The sequence below is a fragment of the Rhinichthys klamathensis genome, unplaced genomic scaffold, assembly GCF_029890125.1.
Source record: "Rhinichthys klamathensis goyatoka isolate OS25496 unplaced genomic scaffold, OSU_Roscu_1.1 h1tg000169l_1, whole genome shotgun sequence".
Taxonomy (NCBI): domain Eukaryota; kingdom Metazoa; phylum Chordata; class Actinopteri; order Cypriniformes; family Leuciscidae; genus Rhinichthys; species Rhinichthys klamathensis.
In genome coordinates this window covers 1,956,438-1,977,266 of record NW_026606700.1, presented here as the reverse complement: position 1 = coordinate 1,977,266, position 20,829 = coordinate 1,956,438, and the positions used below count along the sequence as shown (strand labels likewise).

The window sequence follows — 20,829 nt, the reverse complement described above, 5'->3', positions numbered from 1 at the left end:
TTGTGAAGACTTTCTCCTTGCAGTGTAATTTAGCTACTCCACCTTCAAATCTTCTGCCACATCTGCAGGGTTATTATTCAACTGAATCCGCTTAGGATCATTTCTTTACAATAAAGTTCATTAAAGTTGACATTAAAGAAAATCACCTTTAAGGTAGGCTGTCTTGTGATGGCATGATAAACATCCACAACACAATCCACTTTATTACAGTATTACCATGATGAATGAGTGACAATAGGCGTACAGAATGACAAACTGTGAATGTATCTAATTATTTAAAGATCCAATCCATGAAAACTAAGCAAATGAAACTGTTAATAGACATCTCAGAGAGTTAATTAAGGAATCAAAAATGCTGTGTCAACTAAATTGAACAAAAAGGCATTTTTTTGTGGAGTACATATTCATTAATGTCAGCAGGGAATTACACACATCAATAGTTTTGAATGCACCGTTTTAATGTCGTTTACCAGTGGTTCTTTAATCCTTCGGTTTAAATGGAGTCCACGTTTCTTCTGAATTATGCCTCCATGGGAATGTATATTCACCGTCTTCACTCAAATATCTTGTTGATTTACTCAGATTTTGGACACTATTTCTTCTTGTTCTCCTCCTGGATTGGTTTTGTCCATCTTTTATTTCTTGTGGTTGCCAAACTGTACAGCCATTTGGTCACTGACACAGCGGAACGCAGCGGGCTGCACCTCCCAGTACCTGATCGGGTTGTCAAAGAGACTGATGCCATTGTAGAACACCCTCTTCATCCCAAAACCTGTTGGGCAGAAGTCATCCACCCCAACATTGGTGATGTTGTTTGAATGGAGGTAGACAACCTGTAAGGAGAGTGTGGTTCAGTTTATTTAGTGTAAATGAACTAGATAGAAATCTGTACACAAACACAAGCACACCTGCAGATACTTCATTTGAGGCAGACCACTGGGCACACCGGGCAGACGGTTGTTGTCAAGGTGCAGCTCCCTCAGGTTGGTGAGGTAAGATAAAGCACCGTGCTCAATGTGGCGAATCTGGTTACTGCCGAGTCCCAACCTAGACACAGAGACAGAGGGGTTTTAACCACTAGAGGACACCCAAAGCAAATTTGATGTCATAATAAAGTCCATGTAAAAGTGTAACTACAGGGAAATGTTTCATTGATCATATTTATCACACCAAATAATTGGGAATGTGTAGGGTTTACCTCTGCAGCGAGGCGTACTGGCTGAGATCCACAAACTCAATGGCCTGAATCTGATTATTGTCCAAATGAAGCTCATGGAGACTGCTGGGAAGGTCTGGCAAGAATGAAACACATTCCATATGGAGTAGAATGAGTTGCATTGTATTTAAAACATAATGGGACACATTCCTTGAAGAAAAGAATTTTGTATTCTGTAACAAAACACCTTTATTCTGTAGCCTATATATAAATACATTACTCCAGTCTTCAGTGTCACATGATCCTTCAGAATCATTCTAATATGCTGATTTGATACTAAGTTATTATCAATGTTGAAAACAGTTGTGCTTAATTTTTTTTTTTTTATTAACCTGTGATGTTTTGTCGGGATTCATTGATGAATAAAAAATAAAAAAGAACAGCATTGAATCAAAAAATAAATATTTTCTATATAAATCTTTACTGTCACTTTTTATCAATTTAACACATCCTTGCTAAATAAAAGTATTAATCTCTTTCAAAAAAAAGAAAGAAAAAAGAAAGCTTTTGAACGGTAGTGTGTATTGTTACAAAATATTTCTATTTTAAATAAATGCTGTTCTTTTTTGAACTTTTTATTCATCAAAGAATCCTGAAATAAGTATCACAGGTTATAAAAATCACAGGCTATATAAAATATTAAGCAGCACAAGTGTTTCCAACATTGATAATAAATCAGCATATTAGAATGATTTCTGAAGGATAATGTAACACTGAAGACTGGAGTAATGATGCTGAAAATTCAGCTTTACCTTCAGAGGAATAAATGATCTTTTAAAGTATATTAAAATAAAAAACCATTATTTTAAATTGTAATAATATTTCACAGTATTACTGTTTTTTTTCTGTATTTTTGATCAAATAATTATTTCAAAAACATTAAAATAGTAATGCTTCCAAACTTTTGACAGGTACTGTATGCTGTATTGTGTACTGTATATACAATAGTGCATTCTCATGAAACCATGAACTAATTAAAACTTTAAAAAAAGCCTATAGGCTATATATATATATATATATATATATATATATATATATATATATATATATATATATATATATATATATAAATATATATATAACATTTATTTCAAAATAGTCAATTACTTAAATATATATTAAACTTGAACCATCATTCTCAATACCTTTGGGTACCCCAGTGAGTTTGGCTTCAGAAATGCGCAAGTAGTTCAGTTTAAGGCCCATAAATGCTCCAGGTTCGAAACCACTGTTCTGGAGTGGATTACGACCCATTTCTGCAAAATAAACCAGTGTTTGAGGCACAAATAAAGTATTTCGTTTTATTTATGTAGAGCTTTTTATCAGTAAATGTTGTCAAAAAGCAGCTTTACAGGACTATAACCTCAGTGAGCAACCATTAGGTGACATCATGAATCAAATGATGTCATTAGCACAGCTAATTTACAGTATACACACAGACAAACACACAGCCTTACCAATGACATGCATGTTGTGGAGGCCTGAGAAGCTAAATGCCGGCACCTTCTTGATGTGATTGTCATGGATACGCAGCTCCACAAGGGATGGAGGCAGGTTTTTGGGGATGGAAGTCAGAAGGTTGTGCGAGATGTATAACTTCTGCAAACGCTTCAAAGGAAGGAATGCCTTGGGATGAACTTTGGAGATTTGGTTATATCTTAACACCAGGGCCTGAAACGGGACAGGGGCTATGAATCTTTGATAGGAATGCACAACATAAATCCCAATTTTGTATTTAGAACTTCATTTACAAAATGACAGCAAATGTAATAATTATGATGCAAAATAAAAAATAAATAGCCTATATGTTAGGTCTCACATAGAGGTTGGTCAGTCCCTTAAAGTCTCCCTCTCTAATCTCTGTGATCCTGTTGCTCTGCAGGTCCAACAGCAGTGTGTCTGAAGGAATATCGTATGGCACGTAACCTAACCCTGTTGGGGAATAAAGCACAAACAAACAAAAATAGATATTGATAGAAATAAGGTCTGGGAAAAAATCAATATTGTGGATCAAATGTTGTTTATAGGCTTTTATGTTGCAGTGGTTATTCATATTTTCCGGGATAGTGGAAAACTCAACATGAAATCAGAATGAAAATAATTACTTTCTTAATACACATTCTGGTATTATGTTGTGGAATTTAATGGTACAAGTAATTCCAAAGAGAAAAACTGCTTGTCTACATAATCTTTCATTAAAATATGGCCTATATTCACTTTAACTCTGAAATGATTTCCATTTCAGCTGACATCACCAAACCCTGTTATTTTTTAGCCCCTTCCCTCCAACATTTGTCTAACCACATTTCACTGGTGGATAAAATTAAGTCCTACCCTATTCTTTTTCCAGTTTAATATCCTGTCTCACTTGTCACATTAAGAAAGTAAAAAGCTACCTATAATTGATGGCCAGATATTACAGCAATACAGTAAAAAACAAAAACAAACAAAAAACCGTAAAAACGTTTAAAGCTTTTGCCTAGAAAAAAAAGTACTTTTCAAAGTACAAAACAATCGGCCAAGCAACAAGACGAACACTAGCCTAGAAATCTAGACGCACCATAGCGGCAGCAAAAATTATTTTGCAGCAAAGTGTGCAACATCTTGATGTAGGTCTGGCTTGCCAGGCTAGACGAACACTGCAACACACCAGTAATATAAAAACAGAAGTCAACTGAGGTCATTCTTGCTACAATTGATGATTTAAGACGCCAGATGGCGCCAGTAGCGTTTATATGAAATGAGAGCGCGAGAGACATGAAAGTAGCGCCGGTCTCAGTTTACGTCAGTCATCGTCCTGTGATAATAAACACCTTAAAAAACATTCTCTTATTTTTACCTTTCAGCTTAATACAACACAGCTCACCACATGAGATTAAACAGTAATAGAAAAATACTATGAAACAAAGATAACACGGATGAGGGGACTGATACATATAGTATAACAGCGTCAACGTTACAGCGTTACAATGATAGGCCTATAATGGCGAAAATGACAAAAAATATCCATCCGCTACGTACCACGACTGTTAAATCAGAATTTTGTATTCCAGTTACCTTTATAATAATATTAGACACTGTAGTCATCAAAAAAAAAAAAAAAAAAAAAAAAAAAAAAAAAATTCAACCAATCATGTCACATGACGTCTTTAGAAAGTAGCTATAGTAGCATAGTAGGCAGCTCATTTAAGGAACAACTTCTTCAGTTTTTACCATCTGAGTCTTTGGGTTACCCAGGTTCACTTGTAAACTTTTCAGTGGGCTGTAATTTTGGAAATGTTTGGTAATTCTCTAGGCTTCAGGACTCTGTGTGTTTGCTGTGCTCTGTTGTTGTGTGCTAGCATTCCCCTCCGAGCTTCCCATATAATTAAGATGGAGCCAGATGACCATGGCTCCACGTAGCACATTACAATGTGGAGAGAGAGAAAAAGAGGAGAATAGCTGTATTTTATGAACTTCATAAAAGAGAGATAGAGGGAGAGAGGGCAGCTGTGCTTGGGTGGTACCTGGCATCCATAAAAATTATCCATTTGCTTTTAAATTCATCATCCCTGGTGAAACCGACATCATAGTTTATGGCACGTTTGCTGTACCGAGTAGAATAACCAGAACGTCTGTCTTCTCAGGTGACTGACCACACGCCACATGTGCTGTCTGATGTGGAAGGGCCAGATTAGCGGTGTGTCTGAATTGGTATCCGTTCTTGAGCTAAATTTGATCCTGATCTCATGCAGGACTTTGATGTGGATTTTAAAACCTGACATTTCTATTTAGCTTTCAGCCAAAATGTCCTCCTAACTTTCCCTACTTTGAGCCACAACTTTTGATTTATTTATATACATATAACTCGTAACTCATATTCATATCTTTGTGTTTCATACCACGTTCATTCATGCTACATTTTTTAAATATCATGCTAAAAATGACAGGCAGGTCTTTGAAGTTTGCTCGATGTAACAGGCTAGTAATTTTGGGATAAGATGGATAATATACAGGGGATATCCTGTAACTTTTCACTGTTCACTTGTTCACTCTTTACACCAGTGGTTATCAACTGGTGAGTTGCAGCCTAAAAACGGGTCAAAAATATAGCCTATGTTCTGATAATGTTGTTGAAAAACAGTATTAAATAATAAAATGCATAATTAATTGTGTGATTCTTTAAAATTGCTATACTATATTTGGTACAAATACACATTTTTTTTTAAATTTTCATATTCATCTGGTGCATGTCATAATTTTTCATATTCTTGGGACTATATTTTTATTGTTCGGTTTTAAGGCCATTGTGTTTACGCTTGTGCAGCAAACAATTTTGGCACTGCATCGTCCCATATAAAATTTGAGTCTAGAAGCAAAACCTCTCAGACTAAACAGTCATTATCTTGTCTGTCTATACCAAGACACCATCGCAAACACATATCATCTTAAGCCCACCTAAATCCGAGCACTGTACGACTCTGCGGTCGCACCGACAGCCAAACGGGCATGTGGGATGTTCAGGTTGGTATGGATCCACAGCTGACCCTTCCTCCTGGTCCTTCATCATCATCATCAGCTCTTTCACATCAATGTCCTTGCCAAAGTCCCAGAATCCTTTCTGCTCAAAGGGAAGGGCGGAGGAGTCTAGTGGCAGGTGGGCAGTGCAGAGAAACAGGAAAGCCACACAGACAGACAACATGGCTGCTACGTTTTTAATCTGCAAAAAAGACAGTAAGACAGAAGAAGTAGAAGAAGCAAACTTTAAAAATATGGCAGTACAATTGTTCTCCACACTTTTATAAAAACCATAAATGCTACTTTGCATCCAAGAGCTGATTCTGGTCAAATCCTTCATCCTGCAGTCTCATTAAGCTTTGAATATGCAGCCGCCTCGCTGACAGTCATAATAAACCAATCTGCTCTCCACAACGACAACGGGGAACATATCTCATTGTAACTAAAACTAAAATCTGAGACAGGGAAAACTTGTTTGGGTCAGATGCATCAACGTGTGCAAATGTGTATTTTCGTAACCTGTCTTCATGCTATATTTACAGTTTTTTTCTCTCCCAGAATGGGTGTAACATCATCTGAGTGTATTTTTGTGTCCTTTGTCCAGCTGAATTACAGCTGAAACCACACTGATGCAACGTCAGTAGGAGATATATATTTAGCCCTTTTGGTGCATTTGATAATTTTCTTCTGCAGAAGAAACATGTGACAAATGTACATAATTAATGTAAATAAATTATGTGACTTGACTCGCTAATAACACTAATAACTGATGCAGTTCCGTCCTAGAGGAAAATTGAATTACTTAGATGTTGCTCTTTCATAGCTGAGGGGATTTTGTTTCATTTAAGTATCAACAATCTCAGATGTTTAGTCTGAAATTCCTTAGGAGATTCAAAAATGGAAATAAATTAGAAATTTGTTGACACAGTAAGACTATAAATCTATAAAAGATTACATAGCTCAGATCATTTTGTGAGTAATATATACCAGAGTTCATATTCAAACTGACTTTTGATTGGTATCTTGGTAAATCGGAGCACAGTTGGTTAAGTGATTGAGATCTCTTCTGAAAAGACTTGAGGAGAGATTTTAGGATGCTTTTCTTAAAGGTATGGTTGGCAATTTGTTTTATAAACAATTTCTGTTATACTGGTTGAAACTCTCTTCACATCCTGATAGCAATCAACAATAGAAGTGGCCTAAATATTAAAACATATACGTACATCTTCTGTGGAAGGCACAGGACCAAAAAATGTTCATCAAATCATTGTATTCGGTCCGAATGCAATGATAGGATGGTCCTACCTGCCTGTTAACATATGTATTTCCATACCTCCGCACACCCTGCTCATGCAGACATCACACGCCATTCACAGTTCCACCTGAACCAAAACAACGAGCTTATGCTGCGTTCACGCCATATCCTAACCGCAATTACGATGCCAACCCGTGATGTTGCTGTTCGCAGCTGTTCACGTCCTCAGACTCGGATTTATGCGTATTTCTATATCAACACTATCAACGCTGAAATGAATCTGCAGAAGTCAGGTGGTACAGGTCAGCGCTCTTTAAGTTGTTTTCGTTCATTATATTGTAGTGTTATTGTGCTTTGAGACATGAGGTAGTTTAACGTCGTCTCTCGTCTCGTGACGCTTTGCAGACTCTGCAGTGTGCGTTCATGTGTTTTGAATGAGGTGTGACTTTGGAGACGGGTGGGATCTTACGCTTAGTTTTAAAGCTAGCTTGCTATTGCTAGCCTGTCTGAAATTGTCTACCCTACCTTTAAGAGAAAGTTTTGAGAAGAAAGCAAATCTCAATATGCTCGCCTTTTAATCTCACTATTGTCTATAAACAATTGAGATATTAAAGAGATTTCATATGTGATATTTTTGCTATTTACGTCCAGTGGTGTTATTGTTAACAAAAACTAAAACTGAAGATATTAAAATAAAATAAAAAATAAATATAAGGTGAAAAAATAAACTTAAAAAACTTATATGAAAATTTGAAATTTTGCCTTAAAAATAAAGCTAAATAGTAATAAAATATATATATAAAAATGACAAAAGCACTAAACAAAATTAAAACTTAAACTCAAATTAAAATGAAATCAAAGCTCATTCAAAATATAAAACTATATAAATAATACTAAAATAAGACTGCTTCATTTCAATGTGCAGACACACTGATCCACATATTTTATTCCATTCTGTGACCGTCCAGATCCGCAGTAACTAGTTTTATTTTGTGCCACGTGTGCGTGTGGTTTTAAACTGCCTCTGAGCTCTTTCTCTCTCTCTCTAAATTCACTCCCACACCCTTTACCACAGAATGGCAGAAGAACCACATTACTGGCAAGTTTAACAGATTGTTTTTGGAGAGACACCCTGATTCATGCACCGAAATAAAGACACTGAATGTACCAAAATCATCCTCTTAAAATATGACAATAATGTTATGTAATAAACTGGAAGACCTCATTTAAAAACGCATAAAATGATGGTGCACAGCCTGATTTTGACCACTGAACAATTCTACTAACAGTACAATAAAAGTACTAATGAATAAAAAGGTTTTTTTTTTTTTCGTTTACCAGCTCTTAAAAGTTTTTGCCTTCGTCTTAAGCAGTCTGTACCCACTTATGAGTTTGATGCAGATGAGTCTTCATTTCTTTTGAAAAAATATCTTAACGGACAACTAAGAATGTTAAGGTGTCTGGCTTTTTTCTTCAAAAATGTACAATATCAAAATGATGCCAAATGGTCATGCAAAGCTGATTTACATCGCATATTAGAGAGATGAGATGAGCTAATTAAAGACTACATTACTGAATGCTGTCAAGATTACAGAGTTGACGTGGATGACTGAGTGACTCATAAAGCTGATGCCAACACAACATTTCTCAAGGATTTTAAAGCAGCCTTTTTTCTTTTTTAAATGAGCTCAAAAAAGCTTTGTAAGCTTTTCAAAGAATGTAACTGGTCATAACAGATTTAGATGAATTAAGTTGCCGTGCATCAGGTGCACAAAACTGAACAGGGAACATGTCAGAAAAATAAATAAGATCATCAAAGCATCTTACCTGATGTGCAAGATTTATTCAGAGATGATTTATTCTTTTTTGAGATGTCTGATGGCAAACAGATTTTATGGTTTGACCATTGTTTTGGATGACTGTCTTTTAGGTCCTTGGCTGCCAGCAGTCACTCAGCACTGAACAGTACCTGCAGTTCAAAACACAGGACAGCTTGCAAAAAGAGGGAAAAAATTGTGTATTTGAGACATTCCCACTTAAGTTGTCTTTCCCGCCCACTGTTTTTCTCCTTCTTTTTGGGTGGTGAGTGAGAGAGAGCGGGAGTTAGATAGTGTGAGTGTGTGGGCTGGTAATTCCTCCAAAATACTATAGTTACCATAGTTATTTTTATACCTATTAAGACATTTCATTTGAAATCACCCTTTTCTGAACATTCAGGATACATATTTTTAATGAAGTATCCATCCACAAAACTTTAGTTTCTGCATATATAAATGAGATGTAATGAAATGGGACAAACAGATGAATAGATTTAAAATGTGAAGTCGTTTTTCCTTCAGACCAATAATATTAACTATATAAAGTTTTGTAGACAAACTTTGATATTGGCTTCAGTCTTAATTAGTTTAAAGGTTTTAGGCCAATCATAGATAGATAGATAGATAGATAGATAGATAGATAGATAGATAGATAGATAGATAGATAGATAGATAGATAGATGGATGGATGGATGGATGGATGGATGGATGGATGGATGGATGCTTTAAAATACATGTTGTGTTTACATTGATCTCTGTTTGACATGAGCCATGCACAATGAATACATCTTGCCACAGACTTCCAGGTTTTCCCAAGACTGGTGTTACTCCAGGATATGCTCTTTTAATATAAGGAAGTTTTTCTTCATGGTTTAGGACACGGTCCACGCCCTGGAAATGAAGAGCAGTCACAGAAATAATATATACATCAGCAGAGAATCAATGTAGGGACGGCCCAAAGAAAATAAATCTGAGACAGAGTCCTGCTGTGAAGTAGAAAAAGAAGCACTTGTGGCAGCAAGTTACCACTTTAAGAGAAGAGTTCCTCTGGATAGAAATAGAGCAACCAGAGAGCGCCACTGCCCAGTGCTATAGTCAGTGTCATAATACAGACAGAATGATGAAAGTGCAACTCAGCACTGCGTTGATGCTCTGTGCTGTCCGTTTCTGTTAGAACAAAGCAATGTCCCGAAAAAGCAAGAGTGATACTGCAGTTATTAATTGTGTAACCTTAAATTTGATTGTCCATTACTTTGTGCTATTTTATTTCACTAGTTGTAAATTGATTATTTTATTTGGGGAAAAAGAAACAGATGTTAAACACTAATAATCGAATGTATGAATCTATTTTCATACATTTTTATTTTTATTATGCATAGTTTTATATATATTTGTGTAGAGGTTATGTTGTGCTCCTGCCCCTTTAAGGGCAGGAGCACAACATAACCGCCATAACAGCCATATTCATGCTGTTATGGCGATGCTTCTGATTAAAGCAGAAACGTGAATTATCACCACTGTAACCCGTGTTTTATTTATTTTACCCACGGTGAAGAGACTGGAGTAAACGCCGTTACGGGATCAAGAAATAAGGGTAACAATTGCAACAGTTCAACAAGCAAGAAGTTAGCATCAATTAATTTACATTTCAAACAAAAACTGACCAGTAAATAGATAGACCAGTAATAATCCAGAAAGTATGGCTGTCAATACATTATTATCTTGCAATTAATAAAATATATTTTTTAATGTTGTTCCTTTTTTTACCAAATAAATACATATTTTTAAGCTTTACGTTTACCGCCGCCCCCTAGTGGACAAATGTGAAATTCAGATGCACTGAGCAGAGAACACACTAAATGGTGAGAATAATTAACTCCTTGAAGCAGAACTGCAGGACACAAGTGCCTCATTTTCACCAGAGATGTGCTTATAATATTATAATAAATCTTTTTGATCCCAGATGAATTCTGTCACCTCTCAACTTTATTGTAGTTTGTAAATAAGAGAATACAAACGTACAGACAACAAAGTAACACAAACCTGAATTGTAAAAGTCAAACCCTTCTGCTACTGAAAACCATGTTAAAACAGTATTAAAATAAAAAATGTATTCAAAGCAGTTCAATCAAAAAAATAAATAATGTATAAGTAGGTATATATAAAAAAAACTATTGCATATACTTTAAAAAAAGAAGAAAGGAATCTTTGCACATGCAAGTTTGATTTATAAAAAAAATGTAAATTGCAGACATACAGGTGTAAAAGACAACAAGACGACAGACATTAGATATGATAACGTAAAACAACTACAACAGACAGAAAAGATGCTCCATGTAAATGTAAATCTGTGCTAACAGACCCCTGCAAATCTGTTATGAACAATGAACACAGCTGATGCTAATGTCAAACAACAAATGCCTACAGTAGAGTTTAATTACAGTAAGGCACAAAAAAATGCATGTGCATGTGTGGCCCCATTGAGACAGAAAAAAAGACTGTCAGAACACCCCAAAAACACAACTAACACATAATGAAAGGCCTCTAGTGTAAAAAAGGGAAGAGCATTTGTATTGTTACTTCACTTAAATCTCTGAATTATGGCTTGAATTAATATGCTCTGTAAACTCGAAGCTCTGTAAGCCTTTCATTTCTGGTGCTCTTCGTATCTCTGTGGCCGCAGAAGGACGCTCTGGTAGGTTTTGATGCAGGATAAGGCTGTGGGGGGAATGAGGCGGCGGTCGATCAGGTTGTACTCCAGGTGAACAGACACCAGCAGGGAGTCCTCACGGGCCGTGGTGTCACACAATGAGTTCATAGTGATGTAGCTATAGGGAGAAGATCAGGGTAAAAAACACTCTCCATTATGACGTTTAAGAAGACTATTTTTACTCCTATAAGTGGACAAAATAAATGTATATGTATAAACATACTAAGCAGTATGGCTTTTTTCCATGTAAATGTAGAGTCAACAAGATAGTAAAGTTTGTAGACAAACTTTGATGCAGGCCTAAGTCTGAAAAGATAGATAGATAGATAGATAGATAGATAGATAGATAGATAGATAGATAGATGGATAGATGGATAGATGGATAGATTCAATAACCTGATGTAGTTGTGGTTGAGTGTTAAGTGCTGCAGAGCCTTTAACTGTAGAATGCCTCGTGGGATGGATCTGAGCTGATTATGGTCCAACAGAAGTTCAGTCAGTGAGTTGTACAGGCCCATGAAGGACACTTCATTTATCCCGTCTTCACGCAGACGGTTGTAAGACAGGTGAAGCGAGTCCAGACCAGGCCGCAGGTGGCCGAACACATAGCCTGGAATGCGCTCAATTTGGTTATGATGCAAGATGAGTTGCCGCAGACCAGCCGGCAAGAAAGAGGGAACGTGAACAAGCTTATTATGGGAAAGGTCCAAATACTCCAGTTTTCTGTGGATAAAGGCATTTTTGAAGATGGTTCAAAACAGTTTTGAAACACTTTATAATATATATAATGGCCTGGTTTCACAGACAGGGTTTAGATTAATCCAGGATTTGGCCTTTTAAGGGTTAGTTCACCTAAAAATTTAAATTACCCCATGATTTACTCACCCTCAAGCCATCCCATGTGTATATGACCTTCTTTCAGACGAATACAATCGGAGTTATAGTTAAAAATATCCTGGATTGTCCAAGCTTTATAATGGCAGTGAATGGGGGTTGAGATTTTGAAGTCCAAAAAAGTGCATCCATCCATCATAAACGTACTCCACACGGCTCCGAGGCCTTTATTAACCCTTTAATTAAAAAATATCCATATTTATAACGTTCCGACAGACGGCCGTACGCATCGATTTACGGCGAAAGAGTAACCCCTGACCTGACGCATGACGTATTGACGAACCGGTCATGAATTAGAAGTTGAAAACGAGAATATTTAAAGAGAAATTTAACAGGATTTCGATAAAAGAGAAGAGGAGCTTGAGTTTTTTTGCCCAGCCCCGTTTGTTTGAACTGCGAGAGGCGTCAAAGCTTACGCTACTCCTACATCCTATGTCATTCATCGCGTCAGGGGTTACTCTTGTGGCGTAAGTCGACTTGCGTAGGCCGTCTGGATTACTTTTATGATGGATGGAATGCGCTTTTTGGACTTCAAAATCAGGACACTATTCACTACCATTATAAAGCTTGGAAGAGCTTGATATTTTTCTTAATATAACTTGTGTTTGTCTGAAAGAAGAAAGTCATATACACCTAGGATGGCTTGAGGGTGAGTAAATCATGGGGTATTTTCATTTTTGGGTGAACTATCCCTTTAAGTAGTTTTTATCGACATGCCCTAGAAAAAAAGTATTACTGATGTGGATCTTGATTGAAAACAATGGCACTGACTAATTTTAAGATATTTTAAGTAGCTCTCAGTTAAAACAGCTCAAACATGCATTTTAGTCTGGTAGTAAAGCCTTGTCTGTGAAACCGGTGGAATTAATTATATACTATATTAAATATTAAATTATGACAATCTTTTCCAAAAGTGAAAGTGTATGTTTTTGTTCACAGTCTCACAAGCTAGATTCAAAGTCTTGGTGCCTGAACTCACAGCCCAACATATCATCAACCAGGAGCCAATGGATCTGATAAAGTGAACATATTTAATCCATAGTTATATCTTTATGTATTTCGAAAGTTTAGAGCAGGGTGTCTGCAAATTTTGATTTGATCTTACATTAATAATAAAAAAAAATGATTTGCATTAAAAAAATATATTGGTATTTTCATATAAATTAAGTTATACTATTAAAGTTTGGAATATATAACTTTTTTCCATTGCATCTCCCACATTAAAATGTACACAACTTTCAAAAGGTTAGTCAGTAAGATTTTTTGTTTTTGAAAGAAAAATTAAAGAAGAAAAATCCGAAAAGATGCATTATATTAATTAAAAGAAGCATTAAATTGATTTCCATAAAAATATAGACTGGAGTAATGGCTGCTGAAAATTTACCTTTGCCATTACAGGAATAAATTATATATTAAAATATTTTAAAATAAAAAAACTGTTATTTTAAATTGTAATAATATTTCACAATTTTACTGTATCTTTGATCAAATAATGTACAATTATATGACTCTGTACATCAATAATGATTATTTGAATGTCTTTGCAATAAGCATCATAAAGTATGAATGCATATTAATATGGTACTATACACATGTCTTTATAGTCTAGGTTTGAAATACAATTATTAGTTTTATACAATATGTAACTGCTCCATCTCTTTAGTAAGTGTTCCTGAACCTGTTTGTATGCATTACAGTAACTGTCCACAAGATGGCACCTAACAGCAGAGAGAGAGAGAAAGTGAGAAAGAGATCTGAACTCACAGCAAGTGTATCCATGCTCTTGGATGAATGCGGTCCTCTCGGATTCGGTTATGGCTGAGGTTCAGGACTCTCAGATTTGTGGTCTTGTTGAGGAGCCCTGAATGGACAACCTCTATCTTGTTGTCAGACAGATGCAGCTCCTGAAGGAGTTACAAAATCAACAACACTCCATTATCAATTACACTCCAAAACTAAATGTAATTTTTAAGTCACCAAACTAAAATCTAGTTCATGTTTTGCACAGTGTATATAGTATGTATGTTCTACAACTTTAGTGCTTTTCAGACACAAAATGTGACTGACCTGTACTGATGCAGGCAGGCCAGAGGGAATAGCTCTGAATTTATTGTCATCCAGCCTGAGGTAAATCAGTCTCTTCAGAGGTTTGAAGGCCAGAGGAGAGACATTTCCATCATGGAAATAATTATCCTCCAACTCCAGTGTCAGCAGCTGTGACAGACCTGAGGAAGAAAATAAATAACATTAGATCGCCAGAAAATAGAAATTACTCTTAGTTTGTCAGTATTTACCAGTATTTCTTTAATAGCGGTTTCAGTTGTGTTTAATTTACACTACTGTATAGTAAAAAGGTTTGGGGTCGGTAGGATTTTTTAATGCTTTTGAAAGATTTATTTGATCAAAATTACAGTAAAAACAGTAATATTGTGAAATAATATTACAATTAAAAACAACTGTTCATTTTAATATATTTTAATTTAATTTATTCCTGTGATGGAAAAGCTGAATTTTCACATGATCTTCAGAAATCATTCTAATATGCTGATTTGGTGCTCAAGAAATATTTCTTATTATTATCAATGTTGAAAACAGTTGTGCTGCTTAATATGTTTGTGGAAAATGTGATACAAAGAAACAAATGAGACAATTGTTGATGAGAAATGTTTGAGTTCAGACTGAAATCTCTGACTTTTGATTGCCAATTTTGGTATCTTGGCAAATCTGAGCACCTTTTGAGACATGACTGAAACTGTATATTATACTTTTAACGATTACCAGTGAGAGTGCCCAGGATAACCATCAGAGGGCACTCCAACTCGCACAATCACCACACATCCACAAACTACATTTCCCATAATCCTTTGCCCAGACTAATCAGCCATGATCCCATTCACCTCTATGTCTTTACCTTGATTATCTCACCCCATATAAGCCTGGTTTTCACATTCATTCCCTGCAAAGTCTTGTTAGTTGTTTACACTGCATCTCTGAGCATTTCCTGGTCATATGTCTCTTGGTTTTGCATTTCTTGCCTGTGCTCCCTGCCTACCAGCTTGTTTGATTGATTGGACTGCCTGTGTTTGACCTTGCATTTGGGATTACGTGTTTGGATTGTCCCTATTAAATAAACAGCATTTGGATCCTCAACCTTCTTGTCTCAGAGCAGTACGTGACAATACTCTAGATTACTGGGTCTTTTTTCTTAGGAATTTTCTCTCCATGTAACCTCACATCCATCTATGAAGAAAACATTAAAAAGATCTAATTTGTGAATTTTCTTGCCCTATAGTTAGTGTACCATAAATCACTCTGGATAAAGCTAAAACTAACTGGGAAGTAGATAAAAGTAATTTTAAAATGCCCAGATTAACCCCTAAAATGAAAAACAGATCTTTTACTGGACTTGAGTGTTGGATAGTGAGTTCATACGGACACTGTGGTTGTGTGTTTACCCTTAAAGCTGTGGGGAGTGAGACCACTGAGTTTATTATCGTTGATCTTCAGCTCCAACAGTGAGGGAGGGAGAGCCGGCACTTTAGTGAAGTTGTTTCCATCAAGGTTTAACCTCCTGAGCTTCGTCAAGTTCTGCAACAGGCCGAGAAGATACTCATAACACTGTCAAAGCCACACTGGAAATATTTCAAAGCTTTCTGCAAGTCACAGAAGCAAAAGTTACACAACACAGATATTCAGAGTTCATCTGGCATGAGGAACAGACATTTCCCGATCATGCAACCGAGCACAGGTAAACACTGAGGTGCAGCGAACATGTGAAAAAAACACTATTCTGCTCTGTGTCATATACATGTCACCTGTAAAATCCTGTGCTTGGCGCCCAGTTGAAATGGCACACAGGTGAGAAAAAGGTAAAAAATGATTGCGTTTCTTTTTAAGGGGTAATATCTATTGGATGAAAATTCCTGTTCACTGCAGCAACCTGGTGAGAATTTTCTCGGTGATGTCAGACCCGACATCTTGCGAAAACACGTCAGCTACTTGCTAAATATCAAGCATGCACTGTGCGGCACCATAAGGCCTGATAACTCACCATTGTAACAGATAACAGATCACAAAGCAGTCTATCCATTTTTGCATATTTATATTGCTCTGCTCAGAATATTATTCGAGTTTAAACAAAAATCACAGCCATTGTTATGTGATCTTTAAGATACAAACAGAGTGAGATGTTGAGATGTTTCAGTGCACTTGCTAATAAGGGTTTCTTGACTGCATCTCACCTGAAACACATCCAGTCCCAAAGAGAAATCATCCAGCTTGTTCTTGCTGAGGTCGAGCCACTCCAAGTTGGGAAGACCTGCTAGAGCATGTGCTGGGATCTTGCTGATTTTGTTATCTGCAAAACACCAGGAAGTCATGAGTAATTTTCCACCTCTTTCTGGATCACGGTAAGCTCTGTTTGCACTTCTACAAAACCTCAGATGGACAACCAGTATGACACTGCCAACAACATCTGTCAAACTCCAACAACACCTTTTCTCCCTAAAAATGTATCTTTAAGGGGGGTCTATTTTCAGACTCTAGACCCCCTTTTAAAGATACATTTTTGTTTCACTGTCATTTGCACAACCAAATAAAATGTTCATATGTTTTACACATAAATCTACAACAATTTAGTGAGTTTTATATAAATAGTTTCCAAAAAGTAATTTAATAATGTTAGAAAAAAACATCATATTCCACAATTTTGACTTTATATCTAATAATTGTGACTTAACATTTCACAATTTGTGATTGTCACAACTTCATATCTCACAATGTGACAATTTTTTTATCATATATATTTTATCTACTACCATTCAAAAGTTTGGGGTCAGTAAGATTTTTAAAGATTTTATTATATTCATCAAGAATGTAAGCAGCACAACTCTTTTCAACGCTGTTAATAATAAGAAATGTTTCTTGAGCAGCAATTTCTGATTTATGAAGTATCATGTGACACTGAAGACTGGAGTATATAAAGTATTATGGAGTATATATATATATATATAAGTATGTACTGTATGTGTATAATATACAGTATGATGATAATAAAAACAAATATTTTTGTAGTGTACTATTAGCCCTGATGAGCAAGATGAATTGCTCTCACCTCACCTGCAAGAAAGAGACTCCTGACCCCTGGATCTCTGATGAAGGGTATTTGGGTAAGGCGAGTGTTTCCACAGGCGATAAGAGACTCTGAAAGCAAGCAGCCTGCTGGAAGAGACTCCATATGAACAGAGGTGCGGAAGACTGGACGGCCAATATCTCGATCCACCGGTCGCCCACTGGGGGCTGGCAGCGGCCTTCCAGCAGGCAGGAGCACAGATCTTCTTGTAGGAAGAGCAAAGGCCGGTTCTGCTCGTGGTACAGAGGGTTTCAGTGTGGGCGACATTACTCGTCTTTCGATTGCTACAGGGCGAACAGCAGATCTGAACACTGAAATACTGCTGTTATCATCGTCATCATCATCGCTGTCACTGTCGTCCTCCAGATAGTCGTCATCATCGTGGTCATCATTATCAAAATGGATTGGTCTCATATATTGATGTTCTCTGGGTATTAAAGGGGTCTTATGCAATTTTCCAGGATCCAGACTCAAAGTCACCTGGTTTTTCTTTACTTGCTTCTTAGGGACATTTGAGGATGGCTGAATAAAAAAGAACAATTAAAAGAGGTCAAATCTGCTTAACCCTAACCTAGATTGTTTTGCTATTCTTAGTCTAGTTTACTGGTTTTATGTACTTTCATTTGTTAAATCAGCTGAGCACCAGATAAACCAGACTAAGATAGCAGATTGACCCCTGGTTTAACAGACAAGGTTTAAAGCCAGTCCCAGATTAAAATGCATGTTTGAGCTGTTTTAACTAAGAGCAACTTGCACTGACACATCTTAAAACATGTCAGTAGCATTGTTTTGTCTTAAGATGCACACCAGCAATGTTTTTTCTAGGACATGTTTATAAAAGCTACTTAAATGTCCTAATTGAACTAAGACCTAATCCTGACTTAATCTAAGCCCTGTCTGTGAAACCAGGCCTGAATATCCTAAACCAGTTAAGACCAGCACATACATATCTAAAGGCAAACATGCACATCTACATACTTCTTTCGCTGGTGCGACCACCATCTTGTTCTTCTTTGGCTTCACCTCCAGAACCTCCGTCCCCACAGGTGGTTTTCCATTTCCTGTCAGTCTGTTTTTCAAGCTTGTTTTCCCCACAGAGGTTGGATTGGTTTTACTGGCCACAGACTTCAGGGTGGGTGAAGCTAGACGTGGTGTGGCAAACAGAAAAATCAGTATCCACCACCAAGCATCCCACTCCCTTATGGCACCTTTCCGAGCACCACACTAAGAGCCGATGTTTCACATAATTCCCCACCTGCATCACCACAGGGATGCCCACCGTTTTCTTTAGCGCTAACAACAAATTGCTATTCCAACTACTATTTCATTGGAACCCCAAAAAACAATAAAAAAAAAGAATGGAACATATACTACCGTTCAAACATTTGGGCTCAGCAAGGTTACATTAAAAGGATTTCTATTTCAAATAAATGTTGCTCTTTTGAACTTTCTATTCATCAAAGAATACTGAAAAAATTTATCACGGTTTCGAGAAAAATCTTAGGCAGCGCAACAATCAACATTGATAATAAGAAGAAATCTTTCTTCTTATTAAATCAGCATGTTACAATGATTTCTGAAAGATTAAGTGACAGAGTAATGATATATATTTATATATAAAATGAAAACAGTTTTAAATTGTAATAATATTTCAGCATATTACTATTTTTATTTTTTACTGTATTTTTGATCAAATAAATGCAGAAAAAAAGTTAAAGTAGTTGAACGGTAGTAAGAAATATAAAATAAAGAATGTAGATTATAGATTAGAAGATCTGATGTTGTCACTCTGAGGGCGCAATCAAGCAGACTGTGAATGCGGTGAGAAAGAGAGATATGGTGGTTTCCAAACCTCTGGCCGGGCAGGGGACGGTTCGACAGCTCGCTGCTCCACCTTTACACTGGCACACACTGCAAGGCTCTGGAGACCAGACAGCCCCCTCGAACAGAGAAATCCCATTCACCAAGCACTGGCTGCTACGCCCTGGCATGTATCCACAGATACAGAATTTCAGAAATCAGCACACAGTGGCTCCAACAAATAATTGGGACGCATAAAATGCATAAATGTCATTGCATTAGTATAAAATAATATATTATAATAATACAACAAGTAATCAGAAACTTAAAATGCATTAATATCTTTGGATTAAATATGTGGCAATAATAATATAATATAAAAAAAATATTTTTAGTGGATGTATGATGTCAGTTTCCTTGAAGTTCACAATGGTGTAGCTTCAGCTTGAAAAGTATGTGTTTGTGTTATCTGTCAAATAAATGCCACTTGATTTGATGTTTTGTAATGCAATGCCATTCATACATTTATAAGACTATTCATCTTAACTCAACATAACTCAGTATAACCACTTCTTTTTTTGGCGAATACAATTGTGCAATAGATATAAATATATCTTCTTTTAAATATCCAATTTTGTTTTTGTTGCTTAAATTAAATAACCACTTACTTTTCAACAGTAACAACTGCACAATAAATATGAATACAAATATACATTTTAATATAAAATCACAATATTAGAAAATATTTTCTTACTTAAATAAAATGCTATAAGCATTGCTCACCAGGAAGGAAAGGGTTATCATACTCAAGCGCATCCTCAGCGGACAAGAAGCGCCTGGAGCTCCTCTGTCTCTCTCCTCTTCCTCTTTCCCGTTTTCCCTCAGCTGCTAAAAGCGCTAAACACAGGCACAAACACAAAGCTAAAGACTTGTACATTGTGAATGTATGCTTGAGTCAGTTCAGGTCTGGCTGAGACAGCTGTCTCAATGACTCTGAGGGCTGCACCTTCTGAAAGGCCAGTTATATTCTCTGCCTCTGGAAATCATGTTCAACCCATCCCTCTAAGAAAAAAAAAAGAAATGCAAAGGTGAGAGCAGAGAGTGAGGAGGAAGGAATGGAACGGAAGCAGGGGAGTGAGAGGGAAAAAAGAAAAAGAAAACAGTTTCAACAAAGCGCCTCTTTCATTTGCCCTGAAGACCCACCAACCGCCTCTCCTTTCCCTCTCAACAAACGCCCATCGGTCCCCAGAGCCAAACAAACTATTAGAGCGTCCTTGAGCGGAAAAAAAATCTTATCTTTGACACGATTTAATGTTCTGACGTCAATGGATGCACTTTCAGTGTGTGGGATTTCAGATTTGTGTTGATGAATAAAACATTCATTTAAGTCTCTCTTGATATGCTAATTTTTTTTGTGCTTCACTGCTAGTGCAAGTTTGATGGAAGAGCAGAGAAAACATTGGACCATAGGGAGCCGTTGATATGAAAGCTAGCTTTGTTTGTCGAAGG

At 36.5% G+C, this 20,829-nt stretch overlaps 2 protein-coding genes across 2 annotated transcripts; both read right to left on the bottom strand.

Annotated features, from left to right (window-relative positions):
- Positions 1 to 142: 142 nt before the first annotated feature.
- On the bottom strand, positions 143 to 9,056 carry bgna (biglycan a). Its single transcript, XM_056259651.1, has 8 exons — positions 8,796 to 9,056; positions 5,654 to 5,915; positions 3,036 to 3,148; positions 2,674 to 2,887; positions 2,362 to 2,472; positions 1,199 to 1,292; positions 909 to 1,047; positions 143 to 833 (listed from the first exon to the last, which is right to left on the bottom strand). The coding sequence occupies exons 2-8, from the start codon at positions 5,895 to 5,897 to the stop codon at positions 636 to 638; spliced, it is 1,113 nt and encodes a 370-aa protein (XP_056115626.1). The 5' UTR covers positions 5,898 to 5,915; positions 8,796 to 9,056; the 3' UTR covers positions 143 to 635.
- Positions 9,057 to 10,752: 1,696 nt separating this feature from the next.
- On the bottom strand, positions 10,753 to 20,366 carry si:dkey-6n6.1 (uncharacterized protein LOC100170811 homolog). Its single transcript, XM_056259650.1, has 10 exons — positions 20,104 to 20,366; positions 19,373 to 19,504; positions 18,499 to 18,662; positions 17,508 to 18,042; positions 16,631 to 16,746; positions 15,845 to 15,977; positions 14,457 to 14,614; positions 14,154 to 14,293; positions 11,892 to 12,218; positions 10,753 to 11,613 (listed from the first exon to the last, which is right to left on the bottom strand). Exons 1-10 carry the CDS (start codon positions 20,255 to 20,257, stop codon positions 11,433 to 11,435), a joined length of 2,040 nt encoding a protein of 679 aa, XP_056115625.1. The 5' UTR covers positions 20,258 to 20,366; the 3' UTR covers positions 10,753 to 11,432.
- Between the last annotated feature and the right edge of the window lie 463 nt (positions 20,367 to 20,829).